This window comes from Bufo bufo, chromosome 11, assembly GCF_905171765.1.
Source record: "Bufo bufo chromosome 11, aBufBuf1.1, whole genome shotgun sequence".
NCBI classification, from domain to species: domain Eukaryota; kingdom Metazoa; phylum Chordata; class Amphibia; order Anura; family Bufonidae; genus Bufo; species Bufo bufo.
Genome location: NC_053399.1, coordinates 22,357,096 through 22,379,066, shown reverse-complemented (window position 1 = coordinate 22,379,066; position 21,971 = coordinate 22,357,096). Strand labels below are relative to the sequence as shown.

At 43.1% G+C, this 21,971-nt stretch overlaps 1 protein-coding gene across 2 annotated transcripts in view; it reads left to right on the top strand.

Moving 5' to 3' along the window:
* The window catches only part of LOC120982326, a 38,091-nt gene that overhangs the window by 12,720 nt on the left and 3,400 nt on the right, over positions 1-21,971 (top strand). Inside the window, exons 3-10 of one of the 2 annotated variants that reach the window (XR_005774880.1) lie at positions 900-996; positions 4,866-4,967; positions 7,075-7,175; positions 9,662-9,757; positions 16,125-16,251; positions 16,393-16,494; positions 16,732-16,875; positions 18,175-18,292. Coding sequence is in view for 1 of the 2 variants with exons in the window: in XM_040412385.1 (XP_040268319.1) it covers positions 900-996; positions 4,866-4,967; positions 7,075-7,175; positions 9,662-9,757; positions 16,125-16,251; positions 16,393-16,494; positions 16,732-16,875; positions 18,168-18,292 (894 nt within the window). In the remaining variant the exon portion in view is untranslated. Of the gene's footprint in view, positions 1-899; positions 997-4,865; positions 4,968-7,074; positions 7,176-9,661; positions 9,758-16,124; positions 16,252-16,392; positions 16,495-16,731; positions 16,876-18,167; positions 18,293-21,971 lie in introns of both variants that reach the window. The other variant, XM_040412385.1, reaches the window with a different exon arrangement.

Sequence of the window (21,971 nt, the reverse complement as noted above, 5' to 3'; positions counted from 1 at the left end):
GTGCGACACTGAGCCTAGAATATTGAACCTTTTCACAAAATTCTAATTTTAAGGCTACTTTCACACTGGCGTTTCTGGGTCCGCCTGTGAGATCCGTTTCAAAACTCTCGCAAAACGGATCCGTTCAGAATGCATCCGTTTGCCTCCGTTCAGCCTCCATTCCGCTCTGGAGGCGGACACCAAAACGCTGCTTGTAGCGTTTTGATGTCCGTCTGACGAAACTGAGCCAAACGGATCCGTCCTGACTTACAATGTAAGTCAACGGGGACGGATCCGTTTTTACTGACACAATATGGTGCAATTGAAAACGGATCCGCCTCCCATTGACTTTCAATGTAAGTCCAAACGGATCAGTTTTTTTTTTTCATGGTAATGCAAACGGATCCGTTCTGAACGGATACCAGCGTTTGCATTATAGTTGCGGATCCGTCTGTGCAGATACCAGACGGATCCGCACCTAAACGCAGGTGTGAAAGTAGCCTAAGCTGCATTAATGAAATTCCTTTTAATTTGCATTACTGAAATAAACTTTTTTGAAATAGACTTTTGCACGATATTCAAATTTTTTAAGTTTCACCTGTATATATGTATGTATGTATGTATGTATGTATATATATATATATATATATATATATATATATATATATACATATACATATATATATATAGGCTGGAGTGCTTCTTTCATAAAAAAACCTCTTGCTTCCTGTGGCTACCACTAGAGGGGGCTTAGTTGCATACTGTTTTATTCTTGAGTTCAATGTATAAGCAGTATGCAGTAAGCTCCCTCTAGTGGTGGCTGCAGGCAGACAGAATTGTATCATTTAGCTGTATGCTTGTACAGTGTGCTCTCTACCACTGCTATGCTGCATTATAAAAAGTAATTATATCTGTTACAGGCTGTGCATGTGCCGGGTTGGATCAGAGGACTTTGATCATATGTTATTTGGAAACTGGTTCTTGGACAGTGGGAACAAGATAGCCTCTAGTGGCCGTGTAAGTTAAGCCTGCACATTTCTTACATATTTGTTTAAATCTCATCCACTTTGCTGTTACAGATTTTTCACGTGCAGTTCCGCAGCAGAAAATCCACGGCTTTAACAACGAGCCTGGCCATCCCCTGATACTGCTTCCCAGTGGCTGGTGTTTTGCACACATAAGTTCTAACCTCCAGTCCTAACCTCTTCTTGTGTAATATCCTGCCCCAAAAAACTGCTACTAATCTCGCATTTGACTTGGTACCTCGTTTGCCTTCTAGCGATCACTTATACAGGGTTAGGGATCATGCACAAAACCATATGTATTTTGCTGTCCGCAAAAAAAATGGATGCATCCATTTTTTTGGCAGATCCATTGTAACCATTCCAATGAATAGGACATGTTCTATTTTTTTTTGTGATACGGACATGGAATGCTCACAGATTCATTTCCGTTTTTTTGCGGCTCCATTGAAATTAATGGTTTTCGCATATGGGCTACAGAAAAAAAAACGAACGAACACGAACAAAAAATACGTTCTTGTGCATGAGCCCTTAGTCCAGGTCCATAGATCCTTGCCTTCCTGTAGGAGCTAGGTAAAGAAAATGACCCTACACCCAGACAGGTTATAAAAGTTAAGGCAGCTGGGGCTCCGACCTCAGGGTATTACAGGTCAGGTGAAACTCGAAAAATTAGAATATCGTGCAAAAGTTCATTTATTTCAGTAATGCAACTTAAAAGGAGTTGCATTAATGCAGCTTAAAATTTAGAATATTGTGAAAAGGGTCAATATTCTAGGCTCAAAGTGTCACACTCTAGTCAGCTAATTAATCCGTACCCCCTGAGCAAAGGGGACCTGACTTTGGGGTTTTCATAAGCTGTAAGCCATAATCATCCAAATTATAACAAATAAAGGCTTGAGATATCTCGCTTTGCATGTAATGAGTCTCTCATATGTTAGTTTCACCTTTTAAGTTGCATTACTGAAATAAATGAACTTTGCACGATATTCAAATTTTTCGAGTTTCACCTGTATATGCCCTGATATGATATCCATATGTAAAGCCACCAGCAAATCTTTGTCTGTAGGGGACATAAAGCTTTATGCAGCACCCACAATGGACCTATATGTTACCGATGGGTCCTCTGGATAAAATATAGTGTGGTAATGTGAACAGTGCTGGAAGGCGTGTATGTCCCACTCAGGTACCTCAAATGGGTGAGACAACTAAAATCCAGAGGGCTGCAGTAGTCTCAGCAAAGCAGAGTTTGCTGAGACAGTTTTGTTTATTAATTCTGGGCTGGATTTTAATTGGATTGGCGGGTAGGCTTGGCAGTGGGATCTGCCAATCCACATTCTTCCGGCACGGGTATTCCCTTCTTCCTGAGGTGATTGCAGGTGAGGCCTGCTGTAATCAGGCCGGCATAAAGCGCCTCCCAGTATGTCAGTCTGGGGGAAGTGTGTGTGATCCTGGAGCAGAGGCTCTGTGAGTGTGGTCTCAGCTGGGCTAGGCTGAGGGGCCATGAGGCTGGGAGATAGCCTGGAATTTTGGGGACTCGTATTTGCTACAGCCTGGAGGCTGCTGGACTATTGGGCTGAGAAAGCCGCACCTGAAACAGTGTGTGAACTGTGATGTATAGGGGAGTCAGAGAGACAAGTCATATTGGTTTAGTTAGTGCCTAGATGGACAAGTGTTACTTTTGCTTTGTTTGTGTTGGTGTGTGAAGACTGCCAAATGAATGCACCGTTTGGACCTTGAACCTGGTGTCCGTGAAGAAGTCTGTCAGTACGACCTCCTGAGAGAGAGTGATCCCTGACAATAGATTGAAGTTTTCTACGGCATAGAGGCCGGGTAATAGCAGAAAACTTCCTGTGTATTCAGCCCCTGTACTGGTGTTAGACTGTAGGTGTACTGTCATATGGTGCACAGAGGCTTGACTCAGATGACGGTTTGGCTACATGGAGATGTAAACCTCCTGGCACTCTGGAGAATGTTGCTTGGAGTCGGGTTCCCACCCCATATAACAATAAAGAGAATACTCCAGCACTCTGCGTCAAAGCTTGTTTATTTGGAATGCGGCGTCGTAACAACGTGACGTTTCGTCCAAAAAGAGGCCTTTATCAAACTAGTGCCGCTGTCGGGAGAAGCGCCAATATGTGCCGCGCTGTAACGTAATAGCGTGTGTCCACACGCTGGATCGGGATGCGCCCGGTTTGGCTACATGCGCATGGTACATATTACACGGTGCACTTGGATATTATGCATGGATTTTGTGCGTAAAATCCGCAGCATAATGCAGCGCTAGCTAAGGGCTCTTTCACACTTGCGTTGTTGTGTTCCGGCATAGAGTTCCGTCGTCGGGGCTCTATGCCGGAAGAATCCTGATCAGGATTATCCTAATGCATTCTGAATGGAGAGAAATCCGTTCAGGATGCATCAGGATGTCTTCAGTTCCGGACCGGAACGTTTTTTGGCCGGAGAAAATACCGCAGCATGCTGCGCTTTTTGCTCCGGCCAAATATCCTGAACACTTGCCGCAAGGCCGGATCCGGAATTAATGCCCATTGAAAGGCATTAATCCGGATCCGGCCTTAAGCTAAACGTCGTTTCGGCGCATTACCGGATCCGACGTTTAGCTTTTTCTGAATGGTTACCATGGCTGCCAAGACGCTAAAGTCCTGTTTGCCATGGTAAAGTGTAGTGGGGACGGGGGAGCAGTATACTTACCGTCCGTGCGGCTCCCAGGGCGCTTCAGAGTGACGTCAGGGCGCCCCACGCGCATGGATGACGTGATCACATGGATCACGTCATCCATTCGCATGGGGCGCTCTGACGTCATTCTGGAGCGCCCCGGGAGCCGCACGGACGGTAAGTATACTGCTCCCCCGCTCCCCGCTCCTACTATGGCAACCAGGACTTTAATAGCGTCCTGGCTGCCATAGTAACACTGAACGCATTTTGAAGACGGATCCGTCTTCAAATGCTTTCAGTTCACTTGCGTTGTTACGGATCCGGCGGGCACCTCCGGCAAATGGAGTGCACGACGGATCCGGACAACGCAAGTGTGAAAGAGGCCTTAGTAATCAGATTTTCCAAATCTCACGTGCACAGTGCAGAAATTGACCTGCGGTGCCGGTTTTCAAATCTGCAGCTTGTCAATTAGGCAAGTTTTCAGTGCAGATTTCACCCGTTGCAATGCAGGAAATTTGGGGCAAATCTGCATCCTTGACAAAATCCGTAAGTAGCACAGATGCAGATTTTGGTGCGGAAATGCTGCAAAAAACGCACACACAGCTATGTGCATGTACCGTGATGTCTGTCCAGACTGTGTGCAATTCACACTTCAGTCAATAAGCAGCAGCATGCGCCAATTTTGTCTGCTTTCAAATGAATTGGGTCCTTAAAAAAAAGGACGTACCCAGATGTCCACATACGTCGTTGGTTTGTATTCTCCAGAATCGAGCTTAATTTACCGTACAGAACCGTAATATCACAAGTGACTTAAGCCAAACTGTGGCACACAATGATCTGATGCTGTTGTGAAAACAGCGAATGAGATTTACAGTATACAACCCGTGCATGAAGAAAACCCAAAGTAATGCAAGCATGGGCAAGTCCTACGTGTGGTTTTTATTTTTATATTTATGGAAATAGCACCGCTCTTGTGACCGTCTCTGCTGTTGCAACATTGACTTGAATGGGGCTGAGCTGCAATACCAGACTCAGCCTTATAGGAACAAGCGGCGCTGTTTCTGGAAAAAAAAACGTCCTGTTTTCTAATGTTACGTCCTTTTAATCATTGTATGGACGGTACATAGTGTCTGTAATGAAACTCAGTTGTCGCTGTTGCGTGCAGTGATGAAATCCGTCATCTTTCCATTGCAGGAAGCAATTTACAGGACATTTGTTGAAATTCTTCAGAGTGAAATCGTCTGGAATTCATATCCGGAAAGTGAAGTGCGGTATTATTTCACTGACATCTTGGAGGTAACTTATAACCATGATATTATAAAAGGGGTTCTCTGGGCTACTGACCTATCCTCAGGACAGGCGGCCGATATCAGTTCGGTGGGGGCCGCACTCCCACGATCAGCTGTTACTGGCTGCCGCAGTGGAAGGAGTGCAAGCAAAAGTCCCATACACTGTGTAGTTCCTGGCACTGGCGTCCTGCAGCTTATCGCCCATTCGCTTGAGGTGGCTGCAGTGCCCCAGCACAGTCACTATATTCTGGACTGTTGACTTCTGCTTCCGGTCCGTACACCATGTAGTGTCTGGGATAGGGGCAGCCAGTAACGACAGACAGTTAACGAGGTATTACAACTACAGACATTCATGCCTCATCCACAGGAAAATGTCGGGAAAAGGGGGGTAACAATAATTGATATAAAAATCTGTAGTCGGAACACCCCTTTAATAAAAAAAAAAAACCCTCCCCATTATAAAGTTACTATCATAATTGTTCCCACTGCAGGCAGGAATCCTCTTGATAATAAAGGCTAATTAAGACGTACATATTTCTGGTTCCGCATCCGATCCGCAATTTTGCGGAATGGGTGCGGACCCATTCATTTCAATGGGGCCGCAAAAGATGCGGACAGCGCACACCGCGTGCTGTCCGCATCCATACTTCCGTTCCGCGGCTCCACAAAAAAAGATAGAGCATGTCCTATTCTTTTCTATATAGTATCAGTGTTTTGCGGATCCGCAAACCGCTTACGGTCCTCTCGATGTACCCTTACCCTGCAGGGCTGGTGCTCCCCTGGATATTGCTTAGTATGATATTGGCTCCAAACCTAGAACCCATACCCGAGAGCCATATAGGACATCCGTCACTGAAGTAACATGTACAGTACATTTGGCAGGTGCAAATATGCATGTTTATGGCTGTGTTCACAAGTGCAGTTTTTGGATTTATTTTTTTTATCTTAAAAATGTCAAATAACTGCTGGCTGAATGATTGTTATGTCATGTATATTAACCGGAATATTCCATAAGGTACTTTGTGGGGTAAACCCAACATTTTTAGGACCTTGGCATGGAGGGTCAGGGTGTTGGCAATCAATTATGTACTCTTGGTGCTATTTTATATAACGCTTCTTAAAGGGCATCTGTCAGAAGGATCAACCCTAATAAGTACGCCATAATGGCTGGCAGGGACGATACTGCTGATGGCGGCGGTTCCGTGCATTGGCGACCGCAATTTGCACTCCCCAATATACGGGCAACGTCCGTGCGGTGGTCGGGATGGATCAAGACCTATTCAACTTGAATGGGTCCGTGATCCGCCCGCACTGCAAAAAAATAGAACATGTTCTATTTTTTTTGCGGTGCGCAGGCACGGACAGAAACACCACGGAAGCTCTCCGTAGTGCTTCCGTGAGGTTCCGTGCCTCCGTTCCACACCGCAGCTCCGGATTCACTTGAATGTGTCCGCATCCGTGATGCGGGGAGCACACAGCCGGTGCCCGCATATTGCGGACCCGCTGTTTGCGGGCCGCAATACGGCCACAGCCGGGCAACGGCCGTGTGCATGAGGCCTAAGGCTTATCTTTCTCTGCCTCCACCGCCCCCCTATCAGTTGCTGGGCAGTGGAAAAGTGGGGAAAAAAACAAAAACATACTAACAAAACCTCACCGCAAACCGCTTATAGCCTCGATCAAGAACTATCTTATATATCCCATATATCAAAACAATCTGTACTGAAAGAAGGCATAATTTCAATCAAAACTATAAAAAAATGTAAAAAAAACTGACTATTCCCCCCCCACCACCACCCTTTTTTTTTTGTACATTTTCCTGGGTACAAAAAAAATACAAAGAAAAAACATATACAAAATATAATTACATATATAAACAGAAAAAAGGTATGGCTTTGGCTTTTAAAGCTGCATGTACTGAAGAAGAAAAAACAGAAAATGCTCCTGTTCAGGAAAGATGGGGGTGAATGGCCCGGTCTTGAACTGGTTAAGAAACCCACAACCCTGTAAACAAAATTCACGTCTTGAATCTGGAATTAAATACAGTGAGTCATAGATTTAGCAACTTCCCTAATAAGAAATGTCTAAATCCAGGTTTATATCTTGTCCTCTTGTAGGAAGGAACTCGGACATGCAGGGCAGTCGAGGACCTGGGGGACACCTTGGTATCCAGGCTACAATCCTTGCTATGGGAGGAGATTTTGCATTTTGTGACCAGGTAACAATCTGTTGATATAGAACGTCCCTTAAAAAGGGGTTGTCCGGGACGGCTTTCTTCCAAAAACAGAGCCACACCTGTCCACAGGGAGTGCGCCTGACCTTGCAAGACAACCCTATTCACTTTAGTAGAGGTGAGTCACAATTCCAGACACAACCCGCCAACATGTGTGCCGCTGTTTTTGGAAGAAATCAGCCAAGTGTTTTCTAATCCTGAAAACCCCTTTATTATAGGGGTTGTTGGGCCTTGGAGCCGACGACCCCTATGGTCCAGAACTGTGCCAGAAGTAAGACCTACCTGTCCGCGGTCATGCTGCTGCTCCATTCCTGGGCCCCTGTTGATATGCCATAAATGGCCCAGATGGGAATACCCCTTTAATTCCCTTCAAATAGTATATTACAAAACTGTCTGCTTACTGTCCCCACTAGGGGGAGCTCAGTGCATAGGAATTCATACAGCTACAGTTGAACTTTACGGAAGCTGTAAAACACTATATGCTTCTGGCTCAGGAGAAACAGTTCAGCACCAGACCCCTCTCCCTCAGTTCCAATGGTGGTTCACTGCTAAAGGGGTTAATGCACACTGTGTGTGCAGTTTCATTAATAACCCCATAGCTAATGTGACTACTATGCACTCTGTATTCCAAAGAGCTGTATCTGGGTTCAAATTAGTTAACTTGCAGTTTTGCAGATAGTGATAGTTGCCAGGTAGACGGCTGGCCCCCCTCCCCTAGTTAGTGGGTTCCTGGCAAGTAAACCAAGAAAGAGGATATGTGTGACGGCTGCTGGCATATAATCCAGTCAAGCTGAAGCTAAAGCAGAAGAAAATAATTCCTGTCAGTGTAGAGCTGCCAGAAAAGCAACTGTGCTAAGAACCAACCTCTGAGGGAGAGAAGAACAGACTTTTTACAGAAGGTTGAGGACCATTAAAAAAGGGACAGTGCTCGGACAAGGAAGCCAGTGAAAGGAAAGCACAGCTATGGCTGTAGACTTCACTGCATATGAATTGAGGCATTTGCTTCAGGCACTCACCACACTCCTGAGACTTATTATCCATCCATTGTAGAACTGGACCCATGGCCATTGCAGAGAGATATTAAGAGAAATTGAACACCTTTAGTCAATTGGGAAGATTGCTTTTATCTATAGAAAGAGACTCAGGGAGGTTCCACCATAGTATCCACTACCTTTGCGAAAAGTCAACCTTGTGGTATATCTGAGGACTGTGTCCATTACTTGTACCATGCCACCCATCATCCCCTCAGAAACCAAGCCGTCCTGGTCATTTGTCTCCATATCTGACCCAGACACTTGTTCTCCGACGTTGCACGTTACTGCATATCCAGCCAAAGTCCCGGATGTGCCCCATGGAGAAAAAGTGTTGCGCCCCTCCTATCACTGCATGCGTGGCCTGGGGGAGAGCTGGATCATGGCTAGCCACCCTGAGTACTACGACCATCCTTATTGCCACCTTCACCACACGCATCCCCTCTACACCATGCTTTCCCCCTGTGGGCCGGCATGCTGCAATAGTGGTCCTCTATGGGAGCCCTACAGCAGCGTCATACATTACAGCCACGAGGACTCAATGCCTATGAAGCAGCTGCCTGTAATATACAGTTTGTGGTTTTTTAAGTGTTTTTTGACTAATTGAAATCATGAACTGAAAGTCCCGTCTGTGCACATGTAGACGCTCCTAGATCATGTAGGTGTGCAGGACTGTTTCATCACACATCCCTTTTTGGCTTTCATTGGCTAATTATATTTCTTGTTCCATCCCGTTTGTACACTTTGCTCTTATTCTGAATACTTCTGTGTTTCTATATGTCTTGAGGCTCGTGTTTTGTGCAATCAGTTGAGCAACGTGTATGCAGATAACAGATAAAGCACAATAAGGATGAACTGCAATACCAAACATAGCCTGTGAACAAGAGTGGCACTGTTCATAGAACCGCACAGCAAACACAAGGGTCTAAGTCTGGCCTACATGTGGATGGACGGAAAATGATGTCAATTTAAAGGGGGTGTCCAGGATTGTGATATTGATGGCCAGGTCATCAATATCTGATCAGTGGGGGTCCAACTCCCAGCAGCCCTGCTGATCAGCTGTTTAAATAGGCCACGGGGCTCTGGCGAGGGCTGTGGTCTCTTCCTAGGCATTGACATCACATTCATCAGTCACATATATAGAGCCATTATACAATGTACGGCGCTGTGCTTGGTAAGATGTGAAGGGGTCTCTTCAAACAGCTGATCATCGGGGTGTCGGGAGTCGGACCTGCACTGATCAGACGTTGGTGAGCTGTCCTGAGGATGGCCCATCAACTTCATAGGGGTGCCCGGAAATAAGCCCTTGCAATGCAGTGTGGAAGTGTGAATTCTTCACGCACATTCATCGGTATAGCACTGGATACTGCAATACAAAAAGACAGGGAATCTCAGTGTGAACCCAGACTGGACTAATATATATGTATTGTCCCAACTTAGGTATACAGCGTTCCTAACGGAGAAAGTAGCGGGAGCGGCCTCCAAGAACGGGATATGTGTTGGGATAAGAATTGTGAAGAATTGCTGCATTTTACGGTAATTACTATTTATGTTCAGAAGATTTTAATGTTTCTGCTTATTCTATCTATCTATCTAATATCTCTCTCTATCTATCTATCTATCTTTCTATCTATCTTTCTAAAAGTAAAGAAACGGCAGCACTAGTCAAAATGTCCAGAAAAGGGCGCAATTCCTCCAGGCTGTAGGTAATTGAGCCTATAGATATCGGAAACGTTGCAAGTTGGGTGAATAAAGTGGTCCACCATTTTTCACTATTTGGAGTGCTGCCTCGTTCTATAACTTTCGAATATCTATCTAAGGCTACTTTCACACTAGCGTTCGGGTGTCCGCTCGTGCGCACCGTTTGAAGGGGCTCACGAGCGGCCCCGAACGCATCCATCTGGCCCTAATGCATTCTCAGTGGAGGCGGATCCACTGAGAATGCATCCGCCTGCCAGCGCTCAGCCTCCGCTCCGCTCAGTGAGCGGACACCTGAACGCTGCTTGCAGCGTTCGGGTGTCCGCCTGGCCGTGCGGAGGCGAGCGGATCCGTCCAGACTTACAATGTAAGTCAATGGGGACGGATCCGCTTGAAGATGACACCATATGGCTCAATCTTCAAGCGGATCCGTCCCCCATTGACTTTCAATGTAAAGTCTGAACGGATCCGCTCAGGCTACTTTCACACATAGAAAATTTTCTAAGTTTTAATGCAGACGGATCCGTTCTGAACGGATGCGAACGTCTGCATTATCGGAGCGGATCCGTCTGATGAAACATCAGACGGATCCGCTCCGAACGCTAGTGTGAAAGTAGCCTTAGATAGATAGATATGAGATAGATAGATATGAGATAGATAGATAGGAGACAGATAAATATGATAGATATCAGATAGATAGATATGGGATAGATAGCTGATACAGCCAGTAATCATGTGCTGTGTAGATGACAGTATAACACAGTAATATAGATTTATTGCTTTTTTTTTTTTTTGTCCCCATTTCCGGATATAAACGGTGATTACAGTAAATGACTGTTTATTTATGAACCTCCTGATTCTGTGTCATAAATGTAGAGACTCCTGGTATGAATAGACTTCTATTTCCAGCAGTGACAAGTGCACCAGTCAGATCTGGATGTCATCTGTGCCGCTGTACTGGTAGACTGAGTGCGCACATACCAAGACACTGGTAGACACAGACGCCATATTTACTAGAGCAGGGCTCCCCTGGGAGATGAGGGTTAGGTCTGATTCACATCTGCGTTTAACTGCTACGGCAGAAGAACAGCCTGCCGGAGTTCACTAGATTCGGCATAGCCCTTCTTGCAAGGCTTGTAGTCCGGCCAAAGCTGGCACTTATGCCAGAAAGCAGCCAGATCACTGCCGGATGCCACTATAGGCAACGGGGTCCGGTGAATTCTGGCAAGCTGTACGTCTGCCGGGATGTGAACACAGATTTGAATCAGCCCTTACCTGCACAACTTCAAATGAATGCTTCACAGCTATAATAATTAAAACCCTGTCTGCCTGCAGCCACCACTAGAGGGAGCACACTGCATATGGATTTATATGGTTCCAGTTGAACTCAATAAGAGCTGTACAAATTTGTATTCAGGTAGCTACCCCTAGTGATGGCTGCAGGCAGTTAAAATTGTATCTCGTAGCTATTTTAGTATATTAATGTTATTACGTAATAATTTTTGTTGACATAGTTTTCAGCGATGTACAAAGATTGTCACCATTCACATCAGTTCTTGTCCTCTATGGGACTCGCAATCTAACTTCCTGATCTCAGACACACCACCTAGGTTCAATTTTATAGGAAACCAATCACCCTCTCAGTATATGCCATAAATGTCCTATGCCTGGACCTGCATCTATTACGAGAACGGGGCCCTGCTTTCCCCCCTTAGAGGAGTGAGGCGGCTGCACATGAGCAACTCTCTCCATTTACTTCTATGGGAGCGCTGAGCATAGCCGAGTGCGCTTGCCAAAGATGATCCAGCAATGGAGTGGATGGCAGATGTATGACCCCATCTGAATTCGTCAGGAAATCTCAAACACAGAATCTACAGATTCCAGAATCTACAGAAAACACTCTAGACTAGCACAAGATACAATCAAGGACCTACTGATCTCAGGGACAAAGTTTCTAGAAGGGAATGTAATTTCAAAGGCTATACCCAGCAACTAGAATGGAGTAAGGCCTAGATTTAAAAAGGCTCAACAATCAGCAACTTCACCCTTCTCAACCAGGCAGAGCTAGGCGATAACCAAACACAGATCCAAATGCAAGACGGTTACCTAGCAACTGCCAAACATAGTTAGTACCTAGGTGAACATAAAGCAACAGGGAGACCCCTGTTGCTTGTAAAACCCAGCTGTTTTCAGAACTCCCAAGTAAACAGAGACACACATGCACCACTGCCTCCTCATTCACTGCACCTGCACGACGAGGCTCCGTTCTGAAGATAGGATTTATAGCCTATTTGCAGGATGTTTAGGTGGGAATACCCCATTTCTTCTGAATATATTGTCGGGGGGGGGGGTAATAATTCAATTAAGAATTATTAATTATGGTCATAAAAATAATTAACCATAAAAAAATGTAATTTATAAAATTTGTCATAAATTCTTAAAATCATGACCTGGTGAATTGTAGACAACCTAACTGATACAATTCACATCCGAGTCCGACTATTTCCTCAGATAAATAAGTTATTTTTGACGTGAGATGACGTTAATGACAAAATGTAGTTCTGCATTACACAATAATACACAGGTATTATAAAAATATGCAGATTTATTGGTTACAAGGTTATAAACATATATAAGTAAATAAACACAATGATACATGCTAATGAATATATATAGCGTTAATATAAAGCATTACAAGCTTAACAATACATGTTAGTGGAAATAACTTGTCACATTATAATCAAGCTATTATTAGGTTAGGCTATCAAAGTAGGAACATAAGTTATATATATTACTTCTGTTCAGAGAAAACCTCATGATATCAGGATGGGCATGTCTAATCCTAGACCTCAATATAGAATGCTAAATACATTCTGCCCCCCTAACCAACTACACATCACATGACTTCAGGCATTGGCAAATCCATCCAAGGATATAATTTAGAAGAGATAACTGTATCCTTCCGCCCTATCCTGGACTATTTTCACACATATAACTTTGGTAAGTTTAACTATTAAGACAAATAACAGGGATCTAGGATCTTAAATGGGAAGGATTTGAAACAAATCTTCCTTGTGGGAATCCATCACTTAGCTTGGCGAAGAATGTTCTATCAATAAATATATATATATATATATATATATATATATATATATATAAAAAAGCAATCATTTAATGCTTTGCTAGATTATGAGTCTAGATTCTTCTGCAGGTAGAATGAAGCCTCACAATATCCTAAGACTACATCTCAATATGGAGATGATCAATTAATTTAATTATTTATTTATTCGCCAATCTAGATGGTATAATTTCACCCACACTATCAAATTAGTCTTAATAAAATGAAATATCATTTTCTGTGTCTCTTACCAAGTCCTAGCAGGAATCTCACTTCTGCTCCTAGGAAAGCTGGGTGGTCCATCATAGCGCATCTCATTATGGCTTCCATCTTGATAGACCTCAACTTCTCCTCTACTAGCTCCCTCTTTTCTCTTGATCGCCCTCCATGCTACCCCACACACGAGTAATTATTCCCCCCCTTATCTAAGAATCATCCCCTTTAGATTATGGATTCCCAATCAGGTAAGGTGGGTGTATTCGCATGCTAATAACATCATGACGTTATCTCAACTCCTAATATGGTATTAGAACAAATAATGAAATAATATAATGTTGCCCATCTGCCTCCAGATGGCACTGCGGTACTGTAGGTGAACATCCCAACTTTTAAGCATTAAAATTAAATATCTAATAATACGTTCTCAGGACCTCTTTTGACCTTTCCATATAAATCACTGAGGAAGGTCTTTTCCTTACACTTTTAATTACCTATATCCTGGACTTGTTGGAGTTGACTGTCTTCTCCTATCTTTTTGACATATAGGTTGAGCGGCTTTGATGCTTGGCATCGGAACTTGTACATTTCATTTATGTACTCCCATGAATAACTATTGTTTTGAAATCCAATTAACTTAAACTTACTGAGTTGTTTCTGTACCTTCTAAATGGTAAATACATAGTATGACATATATATAAATCGATACATTGTTACACATAACACATTATATGAATTATTGATTAACATATGTTGTAAACTAAATATACCATGCAGAGATATATATATATATATAATTATGAATATATAAATTGAAGCTCATACAGCAGGTGTGCTCCAAGGACATGAGTCCTTATCAAATAACCATGTTCCCTCTAGACAGACATGTCTTAGGGAGTTGACTTACCCTTACCAGATGGTCTCATATCTTTAGTAATAACTTTTTAAATACAATGTCCATTTATGTTCCCAATTATTTTTTTTTTATATAGACTGAACTTGCCATGAACTCATCTTGGCTTCCTCAGCCACATAATATAATTTTGGTTCAGGCTGGTCTTATTCTTAAAGGCAATGAGATGAGCATTCATTTTGATTATAATGTCATTAGATAATATTGTATACGTATGAAAATGCCCAACAATATATATATATGTATGTATGTGTTTTGATGCCCAGCAGAAAGATGTATTCTGCCAGTGAGGGGACGTTAGTAGGTTAGATCACATGCCACCCAATGTAGTATGGAAAATGTCGATAAACGAGAATGTGGGGGATTTCATATGATGCTTAGAAAACCTATTTTGGGTGTGTGAGAGGGTGAGTTCAGTTGCAAGACGAATCATGTGGGTGTTAATTGAAAAGCAAATGTTGAAGATCTAATTTCCATCCGTTTATTTTGGTTTTGGTCTCCACTCTCCTGGCAGTGTGGCATTGACTTGTGTATGTATTCAAGCAGGGCGTATACAGATCTCACAGGGCCCCATACCAAAACTTAGCATGGGCCCCCCTACTCCACCAGTTTCCCAGCATGTGTGCATCAAACACTCCCAGGCAGCGCAGCATTCAAAGCGCCATGCCCCAGATTTTAGAAAAATTTACAATCTCTCTTTCTTTTTTTTTTCTTTTTTTTTTATTAAGCATAAGAAATTTGAATTAAAAAAAATTTTGAGTAAAAAAGCCACCCTCGACCTCCCCCACGTTATCTAGCTTCTACATTGGAAAAAGTGCTTTAAAAATATGGTGCTCTTTCTGAACACAATATTTTACTCCAGACAATGGGTATAACTACACTGATAAACTTCCTGCTTCATTTCACATATTACAAAACTTGCTGCCTGCAGCCACCACTAGGGGGAGCTCAGTAATAGGAGTTTATGCAGTTACCATTTTCTACAAGGGAAGCTGTAATCACCTCTTTGCACTGAGCTCCCCCTAGTGTCGACTGCATTAAAATGCATAGTTTTCACATCGGGAAACAGAGGAAGGAAGGCCCCTCCTCACCCCAGGCCCCATAGCCGTCGTGTGGTCTGCCTCCGTTGAAGGGAAGGCCCTGCATACAAGCGTGGGTGAGGCTGGGCTTTAACACTGATGCACCATACAGGTCACCCCTTTAAAGGAGTTATCCCATGATTAATGTAAAAAATGAAAATTGGACATATAGTACATGAGAATCTCTTTCTAACAAAGCTAGAAGCAGCCCTGTACCTCACATGGGTCCAGAGATCTCCCCATTCATTGCTACCATTGCGCTGCTAGATTTCCTTCAAGCTGGTAGCTCATGAAGTGTGTCCTTTCTTTCCTTATAACAGCTCAAGGAGTGTAGCTGCTGTAGCTCTCCCCTTTCACAACTCAAGGGGTGTGCCCTTTTTGCTGTAGCTCTGTCTCTATCACAACTCAAGGGGTGTGCCCTTTTTGCTGTAGCTCTGTCTCTCACAGCTCAAGGGGTGTGCCCTCTCTCCCTATCACAGCTCAAGGGTGTACCCTCTCGGTGGCAGATCTCCCTATCACAGCTCAGGGGGAGCATGTCCTTTCTACTGCAGCTATCTCCATGTAACTGTCACAGCTTCTAAAAGTAGATCCAGCTGCTGGCAGTTGAAGGATGGAACTGAGCATGTGTGACCACCTCAGCAGGTGGACGTGCACATTACTATACAGATTAAGCACCATTTTAATGAAGGAAAGAGAAAATCTCACAACTAGAGCATTTTTGTGACAGGAAATAAATGACAGAAGCGACTAGTTTTTCATGCTGAATTATATTAAAATAACAAGATTTCATGGTGGCACAACCCCTTTAATTGTCCTAGCCAGGTACGGCCATGTCCTCAGATCATGACACCCACGCCTCACCTATTTTCTTCCCTTTAGAAGCACAATGGAGAATTTGGGTGGAGTGCCGCAGGATATGGAAATACGGGGAATTCAGAGCCTTCTCGGGCAGTGTGAGAACAAAGGCACTGACCTGGTGCTGAGCAATCTGAAGCCATCATTAAAGGTTATGCTTCCATCTTAATTGGGGTGATTTTATATAATATAATATAAAATACATTGTGCAATCACAAGTCCATGTGTTAGCACATTAATAGGGAAAGGAAAAAATTCTGTGCTTTCATCTAGGTGTCTTTTCTCGCTTCAGGAAGCTTTCCAAAATTACTTCAAGAAGAACTGCAATGAGTATGAGAATGTTCTGAGACGCTTGAAATGCACCTTCATGAAGGAGAATATTCAGAATGACCAGGTACAGCGGCATTATTGGACATGATTAACGGGGCGATGTAGAAAACCCAATCTCAAAAACATCGTTCAGGGTCCTCAGTGCATCTCTTGCCCTGGAGGACCCGACATGTTTGATTTCAATGGGAAAGGTGTAATGCTTAATTTCTCCTGTGGAGGTGCTGCAGGGAAATTGAACATCTCTTGATTGTGGCTGATCAGCGGAGGAAAACTAATATAATCAATATCTTTCATTTTACAGACGTTGGTAACACTAATTCACCACCGTCTTGTTGTCCTGTTCATTCAGTCGTTTTTCAAATGCTCAAAAAAATTATCCAATCAGAATACCGGAGAGATGTTTTCAAAAGGAAGCCGAATTTTGCAGGATTGTTTTTCAGATATGGTAAGTATATGAATAAATAACATAAAGGGGTTGTGTCACAAAGCATATTGTGCAGTTTTCAAACCAGCACCTGGATCGGAATACTTTTGTAGCTGCATATAATTAAGAATTATATGTATCTGTACAGCGCCACCTGCTGTTTGTTCTTTTCCTTATTTCTTGTCCACCTCACTGAGGTGGTCACACTGGCTAAGCTTAAATCTTCAACTGTCACCAACTGTATCTTCTGTTAGAAGCTATGGCCGTTACAAGGAAAGAGCAACAGCAGAAAGGACACACTCCCTGAGCTGTCAGCTTGGAATAAATGTAGCAGAACAATTGCAGCAGTGAATGTGAAGATCTCTGGATCCATGTGAGGTGTAGGGCTTGTTCTAGCTTTGTTAGAAAGGTATTGTGATATCCTACATGTATATGATGTGTGATTTTAATTTTTTACATCAATCATGGATAACCCCTTTAAACAGCGGGCAGAAAGCGTGCTCACAGAAAAAGACCTGAAGTGAAGAGGTTCCATGACCACTGTTACCAATCCCTGGCCTCAGCGGTCACCTGTGCAAGAACTGCACATCTCTGCTGGACCCCTTTAACTTGTGTGCCATGAAAACTATTTGTTTCCACTTTCTAATATACTTTATGCTTCATCTTTTAATAACTCTGCTTGCTGCCAGTGAATGGAAACCCAATTTTTCACATTCCAGAGTCTAAAAACTTGCAAAGACCTAATAATTTTTGGATTGTTTGCTAATTAGAAACTCTTCCAAATAGAAGATCGACCCATCTCAACTATTTGCATCCTTTTTTTCCCAGCTAGCATTGCTTGAGAATCAGTCTCCATGCACCCGCTGGTTCTTCACCCTGAGCTGAGGGTTTGCTATAATGTTTCCAACCTAGGCAGTACAGTACAATAAGTGTGGTGTATCGACCCCTGACATCCCCTGACAGGCACACCGTTGTGATGTCACAGCAGTTATCTATGTGGCTGCTTGTGATGTCAGTGGTGATGTCACAATAGTTTACCTGACCGAAACCTACTTGTGATGTCATAGCTGCATACTATAGAAGCACAGTTGTGATGTCACAGCAGTTGCTTGAACTTGAACCATACACAGTTGTGATGTCATCTGTATTTAACCAACAGAGGAATGACCTTCATCTGTGAGTAGTATGAGCTATTTACAGGTTTCCACCCTCTCCACGTGAATGCTGCCATTCACTGACAGCAAATAGAGATCCTGAAAAGAGTATGCAAATACACTCTGTTAAAAATAATATTTTTTTCTAATTTTACCGAGGTTTCAGATCATTGTCTTCTGTCTAGTAATCCACTGGACTTCATATCTGAAATGCTGACTGCTAACGACTCCCAGTCTCTACATACAACCACCATCTTCTTTGTCGATAAGCACCAGGACCTAAGGTGAGTGAATTAAAGGGATGTACCATAAATGTCCAATAGCTGCGGGTTCTACCTCTGCGGCCTTCATGAATGGAGAGGTAGCCGTGCATGTGCAGCTCTCTCCATGTGCAGCTCTCTCCATTAACGTCTATGGGAATTCCAAAAATGGACGAATGGAAAGTGAATCCTACTGTAAAAATGAATGGAGAGGCATAGCCATCTCGCCATTCACAGAGGCCATGAGACGGGGGCCCACGTTCTTGAGATTAACAAGAGGGGCTGGAAAATGTGGCCTCCTGCTCAGGGAGACTTGGTACAGCTAGCCAAGTATTGCAAATCTGCGCACTCATGTTATTGGGTACCATGTAATACGGCAATGATTGGCCACCTACAGCTGGGGGTTTCAGAAGCTCAGTTGGAGCCAATGACTGGGAACGAAGAAGAAGAAAAGAAGAAGAAAATCCCTTTATTATACCTCAGTGGGGAAATTTTGGCATAACGGCAGCAATCACATTCACAACAGGAGCAAAATAAGAGTAATTAGAAATTAAAGAGTAAAATACAAGAGAAACATAATACAGAATTTACTTAAATTCACTACTGGGTTTCTGGGAACAGTGGTCGTTATAAATCCTAACCGCTGCTGGGAGGAAGGACCTCCGATAACGTTCCTTCGCGCACCTAGGATGCAGCAGTCTCCAGCTCCACAACAGCTTCATGCATGGGGTGGGAGACATTGTCTAACAGTGATGGTAATTTTTCTAGAGTTCTTCTGTCACCACCTCCTGCACTGGATCAAGGTGACAACCTAGGACAGAGCTGGCCTTCTTAATGAGCTTATCTAATTTCTGTCTCTCAGCCACAGATAAGCTGCTCCCCCAACAAACCACACCATAGAATATGGCTGATGCCACCACTGAGTCAAAGAAGGTCTTAAGGAGTGTCCCCTGCACGCCAAAGGACTTCAATCTCCTCAATAGATAGAGTCTGCTCTGACCCTTTTTGAAAAGAGCATCAGTGTTATGGCTCCAGTCCAGTTTGTTTTTCAGGTGAACACCCAGGTACTTATAAGAGTCCACCACCTCAATGTCCGTTCACCGGAACCAAAGCAGAGGGCCTGTGTTTGCGGAAATCCACCACCAGCTCCTTGGTTTTGCCCGCGTTGATCTGGAGCTGGTTCCGCTGACACCAGTCCACAAAATCCTGTGTCCCCTGTCTGTTCTCTGAGTCGTCCTCACCTGTGATAAGGCCGACTATGGCAGAGTCATCAGAGAACTTCTGTAGGTGGCAGCCTGGGGAGTTGATCGAGAAGTCTGCAGTGTAGAGGGTGAAGAGGAGCGGTGCCAGCACCGTTCCCTGTGGTGCCCCCGTACTGCAGAACAGCTTGTCAGAGACACAACCCTGAGATTTAACAAACTGTGTGGGCGTTCTGTGAGGTAGTCAAGTATCCAGTGTGACATGTGGTGGTCCACTCCTGCCATCTCCAGCTTGTCCCCTCAGAAGTCCAGGTTGGATGGTGTTAAAAGCACTGGAGAAATCAAAAAACTTGATCCTCACAGTGCTTCAAGGCCTCTCCAGGTGAGTAAGAGCTCGGTGTAGGAGGGAGATGATGGCATCATCCACCCCGATGCCAGGCTGGTAGGCAAACTGCAGTGGATCCAATGAAGACCTCACCAGGGGGCGAAGATGGTTGAGAACCAGCCTCTCGACGGTCTTCATCAAGTGTGAGGTCAGTGCTACCGGCCTGTAGCTGCTGAGGTCTTTCGGGTGTCAGGTCTTTGGCACTGGTACCACACAGGAGGTCTTCCACAGCTGTGGAACCTTCCCCAGCCTGAAGCTCATGTTGAACATGTGACCCATGATGCCACACAGTTGGTCTGAGCAGCACTTCAGGAGCCTGGAGCTTATGCCGTCTTGTCGAATTATCTTCTATATAAAATTTATCTTCATATAAAACAGAAGATCTTATAAAAATAATCGGATCCTCTAGGCTGACATATCACCTCTAAGTTCTTTGATAAGAAATCTTAATTCATTTTGTGCAATCGGTGAAACAAGGGACAGATATTTATGTAAAAATATATGTAATAATTTATTTATAAATGAGTAAAATCCAATACAAAACAGACATAAGATAAATGGATAGACAAATTGACACAGTACCAACAAACCACCACTAGATGGTGATGTAACCCACTATTGCTTTCTCACCAGCATAAAATAGTTCGAAGACCAATGAAATATATATCATACAAAATTGAATATAAAAAAGGATAAACATGGATTAATACTGGAAGCATAACTGATCCACTGTCTCCTTATGACCAATCAAAAATATATATATGATATTATACCCCACTCGGATATCATACTATGGAAATATAATTTCCCAAGGGTTTTTCCTCTACTCAGATAATGTCTAATCTCCCATTAGCAATATGCATCTTTGCTAAGAGGACAACTAGCATTAGGGAGGTGTTTAACACTATATGTTCCCTCAGTATGGGGACTCGACTATATGCTGAGAGGAATATCTTATTAATACCACAATCAGTGAGTACAAATATACGTTACTGGATCAAGGATGAACAGGGTTTCGGGTGTGATCAGTTCTCAAAAACTCTTCCAGTAGACAAAAATTAATCCAAGTTTCTTTGTGATGAAACCTTCTTATGGGCAACTTTCTTTGTGCCAATGTTTCTTTGTAGCAAGATTTTCTTGTGTTGTAGTTGTAATTAGTTGTTGAAGTAAGTTGTTAGTTGAAGTTCTGTCAGTTGAAGAGTCCTGTCTAACCTCTCACATGCATACTTTATATCCCATGTTATCTAAGAACTCATCCCCTTCTAGATTAGGGATCTCCAATCAGACAAGGTGGGTGTATTCGTATGCAGATAATAATGATGTCATTTTAACCCCCGAAATACTGGTGAAAACGACATACTATTATCCATCTACCTCTAGATGGCACTGTTGTACCACATAACCATTTCAAACATTAATTCTAAATGCCTAATACGTTCACATGACCTTCTTAACCTCTCCAATATACATCAGTAATAATGGTTTCTTCCTGACACTTTTAATTACCCATAATCTAGACATGTTGGAGTCACTATCTTCTACTGTCTTTTTAAATTCATGATAATGGACAACGGGACAATGGGCCTTCTTATTTGGCATCCGGGTTCATATATTTAACTTGTCCACATGGCTGGCTAATAACATTCAGCTCTCCTCATGAAATCCAATTAGTAGGAGGACAACTTCAATACTTTCTAGCCCTTAAAAAGGCTATATTCAATCAGTGAGATACACACGGTATAAAATATATATTCTAAATGATACATACATGTATAATATATATATATCGACACACTGTCACACATAAATGACACATTGTATAAATCATTGGTTAAGATATGTTGCAAATCTAAATATACCACACAGAAATATATAGAATATAATTATGAATACATGAATGGGACATTCACACACCAAATGTTTCCCATAAGGCATGACTTCCTTAATGACCTTGTAAGGAAGTAAAATAATACATTGCTATTTAAATGGTTATCTCTCACAGACACATGTCTGTAGGACCCGTTATAGTATTAACAGATACACCACATCTGCTCACAATAATTTTTAAAAGACAATACACTATGTCCGCTACAAACATTTTACCCAAACTGAACTCAGC